Below are 19930 nucleotides of genomic sequence, written 5' to 3' on the forward strand. Positions count from 1 at the left end.
CTGTCCTCAGTTGCCCCAGTTGCATGTTGCTTTTGTCCTTGCCTGTGAAGTGGGCTCACCTGTGACCAGACCTGCAGTGGCTCTCTTAGAGACCTCCATGCTGCTTTCCTAAAGTGGGACTTGGCCGCAGCACAGGCAGACTTTCGTGGCGCACTGAGGGTTTGCTTTGCAGTACTTGGGCTCAGCCCTGTGTGTAATTAGGGGCTGTGGAAGTGGTCTGAGACTTTGATCAGACGTTTTCCTCATATCTGGTTTCTCCGTCCTAAAGGAAAGTACAAACATTCAGTGAACTTCCCTGAGACTTCTCACATTCATCTCTTAGGTGCTTCTTTCTTGCCCTTTCTTTTACTTTTTTTTTTTTTTTTTTGAGAAAGAAGAGCTTATTATTTGCAGCCAGTAAGGAGAACACTTGCTTTCCCAAAGCAGTGTCTCCTCTTTCACTTTTTAAAAATCTTTTTTTCTTCTCAGGCCCCTAATATTAGTTTCCTAGGGCTGGGATCACAGTGTGTCATGAACTAAGTGGCTTGTAAGAACAGAAATTGATTGTCTCACTGTTCTGCAGAAGTCTGACATCCGGGAGCCAGCAGAGCTCTGCTCGCTGTGGTGGCTCTAGAGGAGGCCTCCTTCCTCACCTCTCCCAGCTTCTGGTGTTGGCTGGCGGTCTTTGGCTAGGAAATACATTACCCCCATCACACGGCTGTCTTCTCCCTGTGTGTCTTCGCATCATCTTCCCTCTGTGACTATCTCTGTGCCCAAACTTCTGCTTCTCATAAGGATACCAGTCATAATGGATTAGGGCCCACTCTGATGACCTCATTTTAACTTATTATAAAGATGCTCTTTCCAAATAGACCATACTCTTAAGTTACTGGTGATTAGGACTTCACATTACTTTTGTGAAAGTGTTAGTCGCTCAGTTGCGTCTGACTGTTTGCGACTCCATGGACTGTAGGCCACCAACCCCTCTGTCCATGGGGATTCTCCAGGCAAGAATGCTGAAGTGGGTTTCCATGCCTTTCTCCAGGGGGGCATCTTCCCAACCCAGGGATTGAATCCAGGTCTCCTGCATTGCAGGCAGATTCTTTCCCATCACATTACTTTTGGGGGCAATACAATTCAACCCGTACTACCACTCAGCTCAACCCAGAGTTTAAGGTTCCATCTGCAAGTTCCCCAATTCCAATCTCTTTCCCTAAAGTTGACTCAAAACCCTTCTATTCTAACCACCGTTTCATGCCGGCGTTTGTGTTCTCCACCTTGCAAAGCCGTGCGCGGTCCACATGGCGTCAACTTTCAGTTACCAAGTGAGAGGTGCAGGTTGTGAGAGGAGCCCCGCCCCTCTGCCAGAGAGCAAAGGATGGAGAGGAGCAGGAAGCACACTGAGCATAGCGTCGAGCCACTGCAGGGCGGACCCTGGTCCCTGCCTCGCCTGCTGGAGTCGTCCCACGGCTGTGGTCGGGGCCAAGTCACTTCTGCAGCAATTTGGGGGAATGAAATGCAGCCTGACATGATGAAAATGTGGAACCCAAGAGAGGGCCATCAGCGCTACTCTGTTAGGACTCCTTTTGTCTTTGTTTTGTTTTTTGGTTGTTTGACCCGCAATATCTCTGAGGTATGCTGGTTCCCAACTCCAGTCTAATCTAGCCATCCTGACCTGAATGGAGAGGAAAAAACTCAGAAATACTTGGGAAGGTCACAATCCAGAGGCGTGCTCACTAAAGATTGAGACCTAATCATAGGACCATAGAATGCTTCTCCTCACCCATACCTCACTATCCCATTCCTAGGCCGATTTAAAACAGTTCTTCTTCTTTTTGTTTTTTTTTTAACATTTTATCTTTTTTACACAATTGTAGGATGCACATTTTATTCAAGTTCCCATAGACTATAAACTGGGAGACCCTGAAACATCCAGGGACAAAACATAGTGCAAAAATTTCAGAGTATAAAGGTATTGAAATCATATAAGAGTCTATTCTCTTATTACTACAGCAGTTCTTTTTATCCAGTCAGATCAAACCAAACCAAATCAAATCAAATGAATCCAATCAGTCCCATGAAATCAACTCCATTAGACCACCAACATCAGGCAAGCCCCTCCACCAGTAAGATTACAGCTTGCTGAAGGCTCAGATAATGGGTAGCATTTTTTAGCAATAAATTATTTTAAATTAAAGTAACTACATTTTTTTTAAGACATAATGCTGTTGCACAACTAATACAATACAGTATGTGGTCATAACTTTTATATGCACTGAGAAGCCAAAAAAATTCATGGGACCTTTTTTATTAAAATATTTGCTCTATTGCAGTGGTCTGGAACCAAGCATGCAGTGTCTGTAAGGTGTGCTGATTCCCAACTCCAGTCTAATCTTGCAATCCTATCTCATCTGAGGGGGGAGAAAAAAACTTGGAAATATTTGTGAAGTTCACAGTCCAGAGGCAAAAGCTCACTGAAGACTGAGACCTAATCATAGGACCACAGAATGCCTCGCCTCCTCAACAGCTCACCACCATATCACTTCTTTTTGTTATTTTTGATGGCCATGAAACTATTTAGTGTCCCCGTGCCACGGGGACCTTTCATATTAAGCAGCTTTCATAACCATGAATAAGTTTCAGATTCTGAGACTCTGGAACTCCCCTTGGCCTGCCCTTTTCTTTTAGTGGTTTCTTTTTTTTCTTTATTGAGGTCTAATTTACATAAAGTAAAATACTGTACTCTTAAGAGTTTCGACAAATGTCTACACCCTTGTAACCAATATCCAGATTAAGGTACAGAACATTTCCGTTACCCCAGAAAGTTCTCATAGGGCCCTTTCCACCCAGTTGCCCCACTGTACCTCAGAGGCAAGAACTGCTTTGATTTCTTATCACCGTAGGTTAGTATTACTTTAGAGAAGAATTTCGTATAAATGAAATTATACAGTGTAAGTACTTTCACGTTTTGCTTCTTTCCCACAGTATGAAGTTTTCGAGATTCATGCATGTTTTCACATGGATCAATAGTTTTTTTTTTCTCCTTGATTACTGAGAAGTATTTCTTTGTATGGATGGCCCATATGTTGTTTATCCTTTCTCCTGTCCATGATCATTTTGGACTGTTAGGAATAAAGTTGCCACAGATGTTTTTGTGAACATGTGCATTTGTTTCCACTGCTTGTATACGAGTAGAATTTTTGGATTGTAGGTTGTGTACATGTTTATTTTATTAGAAACTGCTTGACTGCCTCTTGGTAATGGCCCTTTTAAAAGCGGGGCTCAGGGAATTCCTATCCTGTAGGTTAGAACTCCACACTTTCACTGCTGACAGCCTGAGTTCAATCCCTGGTCAGGGAACTAAGGTCCCAGAAGCCACATAGCATGGCAGGGAAAAAAAAAAAAAAAAAGAGGGGATCAACTCTATTTTAAGGCTCCTGATCTTCTGTTAGCAGATTTTCCCAAAGCTTGTTAGTTAGCTATAGAACCTAATCACTTTGTTTGAAGAAAATAACCTTACGAACCCTGGTTCTCCCTGCAGAGTTGTGGGTGTTCCGTTTCCATAGTGTGCTGCCGCTCCTGAGTCCTGGGCTTCTGCAGGGCTTCTTCAGCTGCGTTCGTCTTCACCTGCAGGGCCACTAGTGTCCCTGAGTGCTCAGACTAGCAGCCTTCTTCATGCTGTTTCAAAAAGTGAAATTTGTTTGCTGGCCAGATTAGCTTTTAGTTGCTAAGCAAGAGATCTGTATATCTCTTCCTAACTGTCCATTTGTTTTTGCCTGTTTATTTTGGTCAGTGCCCTGGAATGCTCAGAGTCCTTCCAGATAGTTAGGACCACACATCTGCCCAGTGACCACACCAGCAGAGCTCATGACCCCTCTGGTGTTCTCTGTCCATCCAGCCAATGTGAGGATGCACAGGGGCCTCCCCCTTGGGCTCTGGAATCTCATCAGGTTGTTTCCCTACAGGTCCTGTCCTACTGCGAGCCTACTGTCTTTACGTCCTCCTACTTGCCATCAATGGAGTGACTGAGTGTTTCACATTTGCTGCCATGAGCAAAGAGGAGGTAGACAGGTAGGTAACCTTCAAGACACACCTGTAATCATGGCCTTCCACCAAAATGAAGTAGCTTCTTTCTTTTCATTCTGAACATGTATTTATAGAAGACTCTTTTAGAGCCTGGAGTATGGTGCTTTCCTCAGGCACCATTCAGTGAGTCTTCACACTAGGGCTGGGGAGCAGCCACTGTTCCTCACCCCCCTTTGTCAAGGGAAAAATCTAGGGCCTGAAGGGCTGTGTTAGTCCTAGTTGGCAGAGGCAGGCACCAGACAAGACCCCCTCCTCCACCACCTCCTTGCCCAGTGCTCCAGAGGGTTACTCAGGAGCTTTCTCAAGAGGCAGGTCTACAGGTATTTCCCTGATGGTCCAGTGGTTAAGAATCCACCTACCAGTGCAGGGGGCACAGGTTTGATCCCTGGTCTGGGAAGATTCCCCATGCCTTGGAGTAACTAAGCCCATGAGCCACAAGTACTGAGCCTGAGCCTCCTAGAGCCCATACTCCGCAGCAAGAGAAGCTACCACAACGAGAAGCTTTAGCACCGCAACCAGAGACTAGGATCTGCACAGCAACAAAGACCCAACATAGCCAACAATAAAGAAATAAAATATTTTTTAAAAAAGCAGATTTATGGACAATCTCAGGGCTCTGTGACATGTCTCCTCAGAGAAAGATACAAGTGCACATAGAAAATTTGCCACATTTTCTCCTGTCCATTGACCTTGAGGTTGGGACCTCTGCCCTGAACTTCAAGCAGTCGTTCTTAATACTGGTTATGAGTCAGTGCCCGATGGAGCTTGTTAGAAATGTAGATTCCTGTCCACTCTACTCCCACCACTCTCTCCTACCATACCTACAGAATCAGTAGCCCCTGAGCATGTAAATGTTTTCTTTAAAGCTCCTCAACGATTCTGATGTCAACTTCTGGTATGAGCCTCTGATCCACACCCAGGATCATTCATCTCTTGTGTCGCAAATGGCAAAAGTAGAAAGGTAGTATCTGAAGACGTCACTGCAGCATGTAGTTGAGAAGAAGGATAATCCTGTTAGCGGCCAAGGAGAGAGAGGAGGAGGAGAGGAGAAGGCGTGGGAGTAGGAAATGGGGCCAGCGGCCCTCGTGACCCCTTTGCCCCTTGAGGTCTGGGTCCCATGGGGGCTTCAGGCTGCCACTGTAGTGCCTTGAGTGCTGTTGAAACCCCTCAGAGGCCTCATGGGGTATGGGGAGGTGGGCAAGGATACCTCAGAGACGGGGGGAGCCCTTTCTCTCATTCACAGCACCCTTTGTCTGCTTCGCACTGTGGCCTGTCTCAGGTTTGGCGACCTGTGGGCCACACCATAGTTGAGAGCTGGAGTGTAGAGCAGTGGTCCCAGTCCAGACTGCTCAAACTCCCCTCAGAGTTCTGGCCCTCTCCCATACCAGCTGAACTGAAATTTTGGGAGTTGGGCCAAGGAGTTCACTCCATGAGATCGCTGATGATAGCTCGGGCTTAAGGAACCACTGGCCTAGACCAGCTTTCAGAGTAAAAACTGTGCTCAACACTGTGACCCAGTGCGTATTTAGGTGTGACTGAAACGAAGCTTCCACAGCACCCAGTACCCCAGGCACACGCAGAGCACACTGATGATGGCTTTTAATTCTGTTTCAGTTTTTTAAACTGCTATGTCATGACCCACTAAATTGATTTCCCAGCCCACTTTTAGGTCACAACCCATAGTTTCCAAATGTGGTCTAGACATGGTTTTTACTTCAGACAGTTAAATGTATAGCTATATACTGCTTTGAATCTGTCCTTTTTTTTTTTTTTTTAAAGTGGATAAAAAGACATCTAAGTTTAATTTTGAAAATACTATGTTTTTACTTGAAAGGTGCTTCTAACATGAAATAATTTAAAAATATAATTTAAAACATACTAAATAAGGTACTGAAGTGTGTTGGAAAGAACTCTGAACTAGGAATCTATCTCTTTGAAGGGAATTTTGTTACAGTAATTGCAGCATCAATGTTGAAAGGGAGAAACAAGACTAAGCCTGCTTAAAACATTAAAAATATATTATCTTCCAACAAATCATGAGGGAGTACAGACAGTGACTGATTGCTTTGGTTTCTCTTATATTGCATTGAGCCAGAGGAAGTAGCTTTTTAAGTTAGTTGTAATGGGACCTGGACAGCGTATTAAAATCTGGAAAATGATTTTCATGGTATTAGTCGTCAACATAGAGAAAAGACAGAGCCATATTCTCATCTGAAGTAACTCACTTCCCCTAAGAGTAAAATGTGGTTTTAAGCATGGTCTCCAAGTTTATATTAAAAGTAGTAGCCCCCTTTTTGTCTGGGCCCCTGGCCCCAACTCCCAGTCTTGTTCTGAACACCTGGAGCACCTGGGCTCATCACTGACACCAGCCTTTTTTTCCTTTCTATGAATTTAGCCAGACATAAAACAGTAGTAAGATTTTTTTGTAGTATAATTGAGTAGCTTTCACCTATTTTACTTATTGAACTACAGGTTAATCAGTGTTTGTTTTTTAATAAAACTAAGGCATTTGGTTGGATGTGAAATATTAGAATGTCCTTTGAGCTGTGAGTTCCTTTTTTGTTAATAACCTCATAATCTATATGGAAGATTGGTGGCTTCACATTATGCCCCACTGAAGAATCTTGGTTGTGTTTTGTTAAGGCTGTCTCATTTTCTTTTGCTTATTTGACAAATTTTTTTGAGCATCTGTTCTCTAAGAGGCATTGCTTTAAGCTCCAGGAGCACAGCCATGAACAAAACAGACGTGATCCCTGCTCTCCTGTAGCTGACAGTAAGGGAAGCAGACAGCAAACAAGTAAATAGATAAGAAAATTGTGCTCTGTGGAGAAGTAAAGCAGGGTTATGTGGTGAGAGTGGGAGCCCTTTTAGATCGGGAGGTCTTTCTGAGAAGGTTGCTTTAGGCTGAGGCCTCGATGGCCAGGAAGAGTCTGCTATGTATAGATGGGCTAGAACCTTCCAGGCAGAGGGGACAGTGATGCAGAGGCCGAGGATTGAGAGCTCCTCTGTCTGACTTGTTGGCCCTTGAGTGCCCCGCGTGGAGTTGGACTCCATAACTGTTGACTGAATGAAGGACAAGTGCCATCTTCTCACCTAGGCACATGAGACCCGCGCCATCCTCTACATAGTTACTTAGGCTACATTGTTATGGCCGTACCTTGATGTTTTCAGCCAGCACCCACTGGGGACACTTCAGTTGCTTACCTTTTGATAAACCTGATTAAAAATAACTTCCTGTTTATGTGAACCAAACCTTAGAAAATAGTCATTGTCGCTGACTAATTTCCCATTGATTTACAAAGTGGCATTTTAATTTTAACTTTAAAATTCTTATTTTATCCTGAAGTGGATAATGCCTTTAAGGCTATAGATTTGTGTTGGAAAGCTCAACAGTTGCAGAGCCCTCTTCTAATGAGAAACAGTAGACGTCCTCATTTTTAGCACCTCCCAAGTGGCTACACCGAAGAAGCCACACTGTAACTTGTCCCTGCTAGAGTTAACATGAATTAGCTACCAGTTTCATTCATTGTTTCCCTTCTGCTTGGAGTTGGGTGAACATGACTTTGAAAGTTTATGAACCTGTGGTCTGAAGAAGAACCAAACATTACACAGCATCTTCTTTTTGGAAAATTGGTCAGAGTACTGGCCTACCCTCAGTGGCTTGTTACAAAGCTGGCCATTCTGATTATTGGTTAGCATTAGTGAGGAAGCTTCCTCTGTGAAGATGTGGGCTCTTGTACTTCCATTACTCATTAAAAAGAAACTGTGTCAACTGAGAAGCAAATGAATTACTTCTCTGGAATTCTAGATGAAAGCACTGTCCCCTGTTAGAGTATAGGGGTGTGTGTGTGTGTTTGTTCGTGATGCCACACTCTGCGATAATTACGTCTCCCATGGCACCTTGGGCTTGGCCAGCCAGAGGACAAGAACCCAGGCATTTGGGGGACCCAGTGGCATTCTCGCCACCCCTCCTTCCTGTGCAGAAGCTGAGTGGTGGTCTCTGAGGTTTCCTAACCCAGCTGACACAGTTTGGGGATCTAAGGGGTTTGGTTTCTTCAACAACTATACACTTAGATTGCCTGCTGTGTGCTCAGCAGAAACCAGATGGTGGAGAATTTGGTTCATGGTTGTACCACAGCCTTTTGGAAGATTTTTATCTTTTCTGAGACAGTCGAGAGCTGAAAACTGAAGATAACTAAGTGATGTACTGCCCTGGAATCAGAGAAGGGAAAGGAACAGTATAAGCCCTCCAGTCACAGGACCCACAGAGCTCTAGAAAGGTGGATGGAGAGCCAAGGAGGGATGTGTGAGAGTCTGGGAAACCCTGGCCGTGGGCCAGGCCTTGCTCCCTCTTCCCATTCTGTTATGGAAGCTGGTCACTTGCTTTGAGTGAGATCTGCTGGCCAAGGTTACGGGGTTTCTGCCTTTCCCAAAGGAAGCAGTGCTAACGTTTAGGGGCCAGGGGTCAGGTTGGGCTGTTGGCTCACTCCTTAGGCAGATTCCTCAGCCTCTCTGGGCCTGGTTTCCTTGTCTGTAAAATGGATCCAGCTCCACAGGGAAAGGGCCCTGTGTTTGTCCACCGGCACATTCCCAGTAGCCCTCACAGCACCTGTCACAGTGCCTGTCCACACGAAACTGTGAACCCGTGTCATATTCTCGCGCCTCACATTAAGCAGGCCGAACAGGATTTTTATGCGTTTTGATTACAAAGTGTCACTTAACCAGTTGTTATCCTTAAACACCATAAGTATGTTGAATTGTTCATTTTTTAACTCTTCTATTCAGGGCTGAGGGGGACAGTGACGTTTCCATGTTATCCACTTAGCATTTGATATGAAACTCAACTGGATTATGGGATATCAGAGCTGAGTTCGTGTTCACAGCCCCTTTCTTTGCAGCAGCCTTGCCTTGGGACGAGGTACCCACTGCCCTGAGTTGCCCGCCTCCCTCTCCCCAGGTACAATTTTACAATGCTGGCCCTGTCGTCTTCCTTCCTGATGTTATCCTATGTCCTGACCCGTTGGTGTGGCAGTGTGGGCTTCATCTTGGCCAACTGCTTCAACATGGGCATTCGGATCACGCAGAGCCTTCGCTTCATCTACCGCTACTACCGGAAGAGCCCCCACAGGCCCCTGGCTGGCCTGTCCCTGCCACCAGTCCTCCTCGGGACGTTTGCCGTCAGTGGTGGCATCACTGCTGCTTCAGAGGTGAGACTCCCCGTGGCCTTCACACCACATGCTTTTGCAGTCTGTCCACTCTCCCTTGTTCCAGACATCCCCTTCCTGTTCTGCCTGAACCAGCTGGACAAGTACTTGCTTCCTCGGGCCCCTTCCCCTAAGCTTCAGGCCAGCATCTTGTGATAGAAATGACTGAGTGGCGGTGCCTGTGGGAACAGAGCAGACCCTAGCTCATGGGTGTTACAGCTTTTCCTGATTCGAAGCTGGAGCAGTAGAGCCCCCTCTCCCTGGCTTGTCCCAGAGGAAGGCGATATGGCTGGGGGGCCAGGGAGTGACGGTGGTGTCTCTCCACAGGTGTTCCTCTGCTGTGAATGGGGCTGGCTAGCCCGGCTGGCACACATCGCTGTGGGGGCCCTCTGTCTGGGAGTGACCCTCGGGACAGCATTCCTCACAGAAACCAAGCTGATTCACTTTCTTAGGACTCAGTTAGGCATGCCCAGACTCGCTGACAAAACGACATGACCTTGTGGAAGCCGAGTGGCACCTGGATCAGCTGTGGGGCGGTCCTGTGGGTGGCACACGTGTTCTGTGGAGGAGAGCCAGGCCGGGGGTCTGCAGTGCAGTGAGACCAACCCAGGCAGGTGAGTCATCGGAGCGAACCACCGGACCAAACACTTACCGTCCACTTGAGGTTTCAGATAGCAGGGGTTCCATTTTTAAGGGAAGACGAAAAAGTTCTTTTAAAATAGACACAATTATTTTTTTCACCATTTTGTTGTAGTTGGCATTTTTCTTTTTGAGTAATGTAGTCATTCCTCTTGGGTGTGATTGACCTTAGGAACCATGTGTCCCACGTATTCTATCTTGGATGTCAATCGTTAATAATCATCTAGCTCAGAAGGACAGATACAGCCACTTTACCCTCCACAGGAGTATTTACCATGTTCTATAAAAGCATGAAGGAGACTTGGTGTTTTGTGATGTTGTACAACAAAGTTTGCCCCAGAGTTGTGGCTTTCTCCACTGTGACCTGGATTTTTAGAGAAGGAGAAATGTTAATGAGAAATCCAAGAAATGAAGACACAGAGGCTTTCAGATCACATTTCCTGCAGTTAGCCAGGCAGAGTCAGCATCTGTCCCCTTCACGGCTATCCCTACAAAGGCTACCACATGCCTTCCCACAGCAGGGGCAAACCGGCTCATCTCTGGCTTGGCCACTGGAGAAAGGACACTGTGATCCTTTGTGAGCTATCTTGTCCCCAGAAGGGAAGCCCCCTTTGCAGTTGGCTGTAAGTTCTCATGAGGAGGTTGTACAGATGACAACTAGAGTTGAGTAGAGGTGTCTTTTTTCCATTAGAATAAAATAAGGTAAATTCTATATGGCAGGTATCACTGAATCACGCCCCTTTCCCACTGACCCCTTACTTCCGGCCCTGGTCAGTGCACCTGAATTCCAGGACAAGGCTGGCAGGCCTGCAGGTTTGGTCCTCCAGGCCACAGTGAGCCTAGGTGAAGGCTTGCCTCTGTGCCCTGCACCCAGCAGGTGAGGTCACCAGGCGTTGTTATCAGGCAGCAAGGCATTTTTCTTCTCTTGTTAATATATTAATTGATGTCATTAATGTATTAATTAGATGTAATTGGCCTTTGGAGCTCCATGTGCAAACTATATCTTGGGTGATGATAGTTAATAATCACCTAGCCCTGATGTCTCCAAACCCTCTGTGTTTATGCCCAGAGAACAGGGCAACTGCTACCAGATGGTGGTTTACCTGAAGTGCACAAATTGAAGTCCAGTGACCCAGGGAGCATGGACACATGTGTAGGCATGGCTGAGTCTCTTCACTCTCCACCTGAAACTATCACAGCTTTGGTAATTGGCTATACTTCAATACAAAATAAACCGCTTATTGAAAAAAAATTGTTTTAATTAAGTAAAAATAAATCCACTGGTCCAAAGCCAGTGCCAAGAGGCCAAGGATAAAGACCCCCTGAGACTAGGACCCAGTTACTTGGACACCTGTGTATCTAGTCAAAGAGAGAGTGCTTTTGCAGGGACAGTAGGTAAATGTAAGGTATCACTGAGCAGCTAGAGGCCCTCCAGAAGCGTGGGCCTGGTCCTGTGTTGTCAGGCAGGGTCAGCCCAGCTCAGAGGAACTGATTGCTCCATGGGGTAGGGCACATAGAGAAGGCAGCCCTGCCTCTCAAGTACTTTTTTGCTCTCTTGAACACACAGACATGAGCCTCTAGCCCTCGCAATTTCCGGTTGACCACCCCTCTCTCTGCTAGGACCCTGTCACTCAACCCTGTCCCACTTAACCCCAGACTCAAAGTGTGGGCCTCACGCCACCTGCTTCAGAATCTCCTGGGTTGCAAGTCAGAAATGTAGGTTTCCAGGGTCCCTCCAGACCTTTGGCATCTGCGTCTCTAGGGTGGGGCTTTGGGACCAGCTTTTTCGGCAAACCAGGGTTGGCATACCCCGGCATCCTCACCCGAGTCAGGACCCAGGGCCAGTTCCTCTCATGTCACGGTATCTGTGCCCAGTTCTAGGAAGAAAGCCGCCTTTGCCTGAGTAGCATCACTGACTCCCTAGCTCCTCAGGAGCATGAGTTCCACGGCTCCCACTCTGCTTTTCTGCCCGGAGAAGCTCTGCATCTGACGGCGAGGGTGCATCTCATCTCGTACTGCCAGGCAGGGCCAGCTCCTCTGGCGAGATGGCCAGCAGGGATGGTCACCCAGGGCTCTTTGCTGTGACCTGCTTCCTCATTTATAGAAAGAGGAGTTCTCGTAGCCCAGGCTTTTGGGAAACAGGTGTTTTCCCATTACTAACACCTGCTTCCTGGGCTCCAGCACTTGGGCAGCAGGCCCCGTGTGGCCCATGGTCTCTGTCTCCACTCGGCTGCTCCCTGCAGCGCAGCTGGGCCCGACCACTGGCTCTTGGGCTTCCCCACCCCCCACCCCCTAGAGCTGCACCTGGGTCTGGAGGGGCTGGCCTACAAGGGTGCTGAGCCACCCCACGTTACCCAGGAAGGAACTGGGGGGAAAATCACACTTCAGGCCTTAAGTACCACTTAAAATATAAGTGAGGCCACCTCTCCATGGAAGCAAGTCTCTAAAGCACATCCATTTATGAAACAGAAACCTTTGATGGTGAGAGCGACTGCATTCCGTCTTTCTGTGCTGCCCTGGCCACACAAGTGTTGGTGACGTGGGGTTTGGCCTGTCAGGTCCCTCTGTCAGCAGCTGCTGCTGTGCCACTTAAAGCTTCTTTAGCAGTGACTCCAGGCTCTGGCGGTGTGTATGCTCTGCCTCACCCTCTGCCGCTTAACAGCCTGATTCACCAGGACACCTCCTTCCTCCTGCCTTTTTTTTTTTTAATACTTGGGTTTATATTGCTAGTTTCATGTCAGTTTCCTGTGTGTATGCTCTGCCCCACCCGCTGCCATTTACTAACCTATTTCACCAGGGCACCTCTTTCCTCCTGCCCCTTTTAAAAAAAAAAAAAACAACCAGTGTATTCATATTGCTAGTTTCACGTCAATTTTCCAATTTTAAAATGAGTAAATTATTTTCTCCACATTTGTGTGAAGATCTTTCATATCACTTCTTCCAAAAACGAAACAAAAAATTCTTAAATTACGAAAGAAAGGTGGGCAAGTACCTTAGGTATGTGAATCATTTTTAGTCGTCATCAAAACAGTTCTCCCTGCACTGGTGGACGTGACTGGATGGTGATCTCGACCTGGAAGGAGGGGCTGGCTTCCTCGGCCCTGTGATGGACACGTCTGTATTCCGGACTGACAGGACTGGCATTTTACTCACTGTTCTTCCCTTCCACCCAAAACAGTGTTCCACGTTCTCCCACTGATGAGGCAGTCTCTTTCACCACCTTTCTCCTCTCCCACAGTCTGGGCCCACAGTCTCCTTTTGGCTGTAAGCTCTGTTCTGAAGGCAGAGACCCTGAGGAGAAAGGGAACTGGCCCAGGTTATCTTCATAGGGTGGCTACCGTGGGCACAGGGTCATAAGTGAACCAGCAGAGGGGCCACCCTTGGGGCAGGTGGGTGCCCAGTTCCATCAGCTCTCACTGGGCAGGGGCTGGGCAGGGTGATGTGATTCAGCCAGAGTTGCCACTTCGGCCTTGGAGGAGCTGCCTGAGGGCCTGTGACGTAACGACCAACTTACAAGGGAATCTTCTAGTCCACCATTTACTAGTCTCATTACCTCCCTTCCTCCTGTTGACTGACTGTCACAGTGCTGCCCTGGTCTGACCAGTGCACTTGGCAGGGCCCGCCTGCTGCAGAGCACTCAGTGGGAACAGGACCTGAGAACCTGGCAAGCCTCGGTCCTTTAATCTCATCTGCACCACAAACGGGCCTTGGAACGGCGCTCTGATGCTGTCAGCACAGTGAGCAGTGACTAATTAAGACACGACTGCATTAGTCACGTTGGAGGTGACAACTGAGCAGCATGTTTTGGGTTCATGTCTGAGAGATCCTGACACACTTTTCAATTATGTGGAACTAATAGCGTGTGGCCTCCACGCAGCCGTGTCGGGCGGGAGAGAAGGGGAGTCTGCGATGAAAGCATGACTCAGTATAGCTCCTCACTCACTTCTCTGCACTCCCTTCTGAAAATCACAATAGGTCACACCAGGGAGCTTGGCACTTGGGGTCCAGAGGGCATCTTTCAGAAGGAGAGTTATGAGACGACTCTGGGTGATGCAGGAGCCACGGCCCTCTCCGTAGGCGCCTGTTGCGAACCCCAGCGTTAACTGTGCTCACTCTCCTGGTCTCTGGGTGCGCCCTCGTCTGGGCCTGGCACAGCCGGGGAGGGAGAGCCAGAGGACGCAGGAGAACCGAAACATTGTCGCCGTGAGAGAAATGGGATGTTTTCCTCCACAAATCCCAACCAAACTAGGGAATGTTGCTAAAACAGCTTTCCTTTTTGTTCCCCCCAGGGCATTGACAACAATTTTATGAACAAACCAGATTAGCACACTTATGTTCCTGAACTAGAGCCGAAGATTCCTTTCTTCCTGACGTGCCTTGTGAGATTCCCTAAGTGGCATCTCTCCAATGACAAGAGGATGTTCTTGCAGGTGTGCAGATGTTAGGCTCTGGGGTTGGGTTGAGGTGAGGGGGTAGGGGCATAGAGGGGACAGAGCTGCTGGCTTTTCCTTTTTTTCCTTTTCTCTTTTGTAACCTGGAGTGACATCACGCGGGGCTTATGGCAAGATGCCCAAGCATGCTGGGCACTCATCCTTACCTCCCCTCCCCTCAGCTCTCCCCGCAGCAACCCTGCAAACGCAGGGCCGAGAGCCAGGCTCTGCGGGGAGCACCCAGAGGTTCCTCCCATCTGCACCACCACCACGGAGGCCCGCTTGTGTCATGTCTGCCTTCTGAAGTACACGAGCAGGGTTTTGCTTTCTAAGCGGCCCATGGTGTCGCATGCATGGTTATACCCCAGCCTGGCTGCCCATTTCTAACTCACTGGGTGACCCTGAACAAGCCTCACTCTACCAACTGTGGCACACAGCAGGCACCATCAGCCCCTGGGCTCCATTCCTCCCTCATTCACAAAGGCCAGATCTGAGCTCTTTTGATAACCTTGCACCTGAGAGGGCAAGAGGGGTCAGCCGGCTCCTACGTCAGCTGGAGCAGCACTCTTCTGATCGGAATGAAAACTGGGGATTACTCTTAAGAATTTGCTTGGAAGAGGAGTTCTTTCTGTTTAAACAACAACAAAACCCTGTCAAGCTTGAAATCCACGTTTGAATGTTTTAAACCTCCTCCCTGGCCTTCCATGACGTTTTCTCCCACAGTTCCCCCCACCTTTGCCAGTCTTCATCTCATCTTAAAGAATTCAAGGTAATTGTTTTGCACAGCCACTGGAATGAGTAACAGATATTTGGGAGAAACAGATCTGGCCCCGAATTATGTTGCGTTACAAAGAAACAGTTGTCTCTTCCCCATGGTCCTCTCTCTGTTGGTGGCCTTGACCTCAGGTGACATCACCAAGGAGTGGGAAGGTGGCTGATTTCAGCCACTCTATCATATTGTAACCATAGGCAGATCTTGCCTCTCTGTACCTTGGTTTCCTCATCTGTTGCTAACCCACCTGGCATGGCACAGGGCGGATGGAAGGAGAACAGAGGCCAGACAGTCAAATGTAGCTCTGGAAGCTTTGGAGAAAACAGCCCATAGCAAGGCTTCCTATATGTCCTGTGTACCCACCTCTCTACCATCTTTCTCTTCTGCTCCTCGCCCTCAGCCAGTCCTCCCCTGATGCTCTCCACTCTAACCCCAGCCCAGGCTCTCTTCTCCCCACCCTCGCTCCTGTTGACCCAACTCCAGGCCGGCCTATGGCTGTCCTGGCAAAGAAGAAAGGAGCAAGGACATTCCAGATGCTGGTGATTTAACCCTTTTCTTCAGTGCTGTCACACCCAGAAGGCATTAAACCCCAAACCCGTGGCATTAGTAAACACGCCCATCCCTGTTCCTTGGCTCCTGCCTTGTCTGGTACTAAGGGTGTGCTCTGGAGCCCAGCGACACCTGCTGTCTGGCCTCCCACCTTTCACCTCTCCTCACCTCTACCTCCTGGGCCTCACCCTGTCAGCCTCAGTTGCACATGTTGACTCTATCACACTCCTTTCTTTTTCTTTCAGCAGCCCTATTTTTCTTCTCCCCTGAGAATTAGGAAGGCAGGTTGTGTGGGAGTTCCAGAAAGGGTCTTGGAGATAGACCCAGCACCACTTCAAACATGACCTTGAGCAAGGTAGTTCATCCCTATGTGTCTCAGTTTACTGGTCTAAAAATGGGCATTAGAACACTCACCTCATCGGGTATGGCAGGGAATCCATGAAAAGATGGAGGGGCATCAAGCAGGGGGTGCCCCACCAGCCCATCATTTGCTCCTTGAGTGGAATTATAAATCTGCCAAACACAGAGGAACTGTGGCCCCTGGGAACGTTTGCTTCACCCCTACCTACTCCCTCCTCCCCACTTAAGCCCAGTCCACAGACGTGTATGTGGTTGAATCTTTTTTCCTGCAGTGGCAACATTTCTTTCCCCTTTTCTTGAAGGCGGTGCTTCAGGTGAAGAGGAAACGAAAGCTCTTTTTCAGCCAAGCTTGCCTGGAGGAGCATAGCAGGTGAGGGCATGGGTCAGTGAGACTGCCTGAGGTCTTCTGACTCTCAGCCAAGTTCCGGCGGCCCAGCTGGAGGAAGCAGAGCCGTCGTTTCCAGGGAGAGCCCAGCAAATGCCCTCTTTCAGGCTCAGCCTGAACTGCCCCACGCCCCTCCCAACCCCCTGGTAAGAGGGGATGCTTGCAAAGCCTGTTAAATGATTTTCAGCAATTTCAGAAATTGCCTCAGCTGGTAGTTTAAAATTTCCCTGCAGCTTTAGATTAAAGCAGAAAGAAAAAAGACCCCTGGTGATAGACGAGAGTGTGGCTTTGTCCAAGGAGGGCCAGCTGCTGTTGGCAGCTTCTGAAGAAAATGGAGGGATCTGAGTTGGTTCTGCCATGCGGGTGGGCGGCCAAGGGCACTGGCTCCCCTGGCCTCAGCTTTCGGCCTTGCCATGGTGACCGTGAAGACACTCCCCCCGCGCGCGCCGCCCCGCCCCCCCCCCCCCCCCCCCCCGCCGCCACACACACACTTGCCTCAGTCTCCAATTTGCCAGTGTCCTCACCTTGAACCCACTCATCAAAGTTGATCTGAAGCTCGAGTTCTTCCTCGTCCTCACCCTGAAAAGGCAACAAAAACAACCGTTGCTTCTGCCATCAGCCTGCTTATTGTTTTTTCCTTCTTTGGGCTGTAATGAAGGATGCAGGGTTCAGACCAGCTGGCTTTCCCCTTCTGGAAGCAGCTGGAAGAGAAAGGCCAGAACCTAGGACAGAGGATGCTGTCTTATTTTTAATTTGACTTTTTTCTCCCTTGTTAAAATTTCTTTATTTATTATGATTATTTATTTATTTGGCTACACTGGGTCTTCACTGTAGTGCATGGGCTTTCTCTAGTTGCTGCGAGTGGGGGTCACTGTCTAGTCACAGCACATGGGCTTCTCATTGCTGTGGCTTCTTATTGTGGAGCAAGGGGGCTTCAAGGGCACAGGGGCCTTGTTGTTGCAGCATGTGGGCTCATTAGCTGTGGCTTGCTGGCTTAGTTGCCCCGAGGTGTGTGGGATCTTCCCAGACCAGGGATTGAACCCATGTTCCCTGCATTGCCAGGCAGATTCTTAACTACCAGGGAATTCCCTAATCTTATTTTATTATTATTATTTTTGGCCATGCCATGGGGCATATGTGATCTTAGTTCCCCAACCAGGGATCAGACTTGCACCCCCTGCAGTGGATGTGCAGAGTCTTAACCGCTGGACAACCAGGGAAGTCTGAGGGGGTATTGTCTTGAGTGGTACTATTAAGATGCGGTTTTCGTAAGCAAGGAAGTGTGTTCTGCCTACAGTTGAGACTCAGGGAGAGCAGGGAGACACCAGACACTTCTGAGTCTGGCCCTGATCCTTGAGTAAGGAGTAAGGCTGCTGACCTTGGTGTCTGGGTCATATCTGAGTGGTGGGGAGTCCATCAGGCCTTCCTCTTTCTCCTCTTCCTGCTCCTCTTCAAAAGGCTGTGACCTGGGCATGCTGGTTCTGATCCACAGAGCCCAGTGCTCCAGGCCTCTTCATTCCCATCACCTTCTGTGGGCCATGCTCCCCACCCTGCAAGGGTTCTGGTTACCTTCACGGCCTGAGAGATGATGTTTTGGCCCTAGGGACCAGTTGTTGATCTAGATAATCAACAGAGGCAGAGAGCCTGGAAATCACATTCTGATTCTAGACCTGCCTCTGTCTTCTTGAAAGATCCTCTTCTCCATCTACAAAAGTTTCTGATCCCTACTCGCTGTTGCTCTGGGACCGTGGTGGGGGCCAAGGAGAAGCCCCCATGCAGCACAAATTGGGGCTGAGTGGAGAGCGGGAGAGTTGGTGGGCCTGAGTGCTCCGAGGCTGGAGCCTGGGGCTGCATTCAGACAGGGGACCAGAGAAGATGTCATCACAGTCTAAAACATCTCCGTGTATTGTTCTTCTTGATGGCAAATGATCTTATCTCCTGATAGCATTATGTATTGCATTGAATAGGTATTTCTTACATTGACTGGTAAAGTATCCTGTGGCAGCCAGTACCTGTAGACAGAAATGCCCTCCCGTGGCCTCTTTGTGCTTTGCATGTGGTGCATGTATTTTCCCGTGTTCACACTGCCCTCTACATTGTTCTGCTTTTACTGCATGGTGTACCAGTTAAGTTGTCCCCGGATTCCCTGCACTGAAAACCACGCAGCAGAGAACATCCTGGCACAGAGACCTCGTCTGCATTTGGCCCACTCCAGGCTCCACCGCTTCCTCGGCTGCAAGTGGAGTGTGCCAGGCACAGGGGACTGCTTCCCCAGGTGTCAGGAAAATCAACAATCCCCCAGGCCTCCCCCTGGAGAATCTGACTAATCAGCCTGGCTGGACGGGAAACTTGGGAGCTAAAGCTACCAGTAAACAGAAAGGAAGTGAAACAACCCAGGCAGGCATCTCTACCGTCTGCTCCCACTCCTCCCTTGGGGTGACGTGGCCTCCTCAAGGAAGTGGCTTGGGGCCTTTTTTCCCTGCCCAGAGGCATGGGGTGCAGCCTGTTAGGCTAGAGGCCAATTTGGGTAGCCTTCGAGGGCACTTGGTGAGCCGCTGGCCCATAGGTGGAGTCCATGGTCTTGACAAGGTCACTCCAGAACTGTCCATGGATCCCTGCTAAGCTGTCTCTCAATTCTGTGACCCTGGACAAGTTACCCCACCTCTCCATCCTCAACATGCCTCTATCTAAATACTCTACCTACTTTAATTTTCAGTTTTTCTTTTGATCAAAAGAACACATGTACACAGCTTTGAAAGATAATGCCAAACAGCAAGTTCTGCATCCCCCTCCCAAGCTACCCTCTCCTTGGCCCATCATTTTAGTTCTTTTGGTCATGTCTTCCGTTTCCCTTCATATTTGTAAGTAATTTGCTTATGTTACTATTTCTTAATTGTTTCCCCTTTAGAATATTGACTTCTTATGGAACAATCAGTCCGCTCTCTGCATACTTCCCATCTTCCCAGTGTCAGGATTCGGGGTAAATTCATGTTTACATGTTTAAAACTATAAAAACATTGTTTTCTGCTAAACCAAGTAGTATCCTATTTCCTTTCTACTATAATCTGTTGTTTATTGTCAAACTATTAATTATCATTATTTTGTGTTCTTAAAAATACTTTATGTTCTTCCCTACAAAATCATAAAACTGAGCTCTTTTCAACATGACTAACCTCAACAGGTATCACAGATTCTGTGTTTTCCCTGGAGACCTTGCTTGGGGAGCCCCACATCGCCCCTTTTCCACTCTCACCATCCCATCTGTGGGCCCCTCCCTTCCCTAGAGGGAAAAGGCTCAGGGAAGTTAAGGAACTTTGCCCAGCATCTTACAGTAGTAAGATGGCGGCAGAGATGTGGGTCTGTCCCAGGAGATGCAGTTACGGTCGAGAGCTGCCACGCCCTCACCCGCCCAAGGATGCTGCAACCCAGTGGGGTGGGGACCATGTAAACAGAACCACATGGTAGGGGTCTAATCCACAACAGGATTGCATGTGGTGGGAATTCCCTGGTGTCCCAAGAGTTAGGA

General features: G+C 48.4%; 1 protein-coding gene across 6 annotated transcripts in view; it reads left to right on the forward strand.

The window, feature by feature from the left end:
* Positions 1 to 19644, forward strand: part of RFT1 (RFT1 homolog) — a 46821-nt gene extending 27177 nt beyond the window's left edge. The window contains exons 11-16 of one of the 6 annotated variants that reach the window (XR_001297142.2): positions 3945 to 4050; positions 9023 to 9272; positions 9597 to 9883; positions 14198 to 14338; positions 16322 to 16389; positions 18531 to 19644. Coding sequence is in view for 1 of the 6 variants with exons in the window: in XM_005695851.3 (XP_005695908.2) it covers positions 3945 to 4050; positions 9023 to 9272; positions 9597 to 9764 (524 nt within the window). In the remaining 5 variants the exon portion in view is untranslated. Of the gene's footprint in view, positions 1 to 3944; positions 4051 to 9022; positions 9273 to 9596; positions 10209 to 10977; positions 12799 to 14197; positions 14339 to 16321; positions 16600 to 18530 lie in introns of those variants that run through there. The other 5 variants (XR_001297141.2, XR_001297143.2, XR_001297144.2 and 2 more) reach the window with 5 other exon arrangements.

This window comes from Capra hircus, chromosome 22, assembly GCF_001704415.2.
Source record: "Capra hircus breed San Clemente chromosome 22, ASM170441v1, whole genome shotgun sequence".
Taxonomy (NCBI): domain Eukaryota; kingdom Metazoa; phylum Chordata; class Mammalia; order Artiodactyla; family Bovidae; genus Capra; species Capra hircus.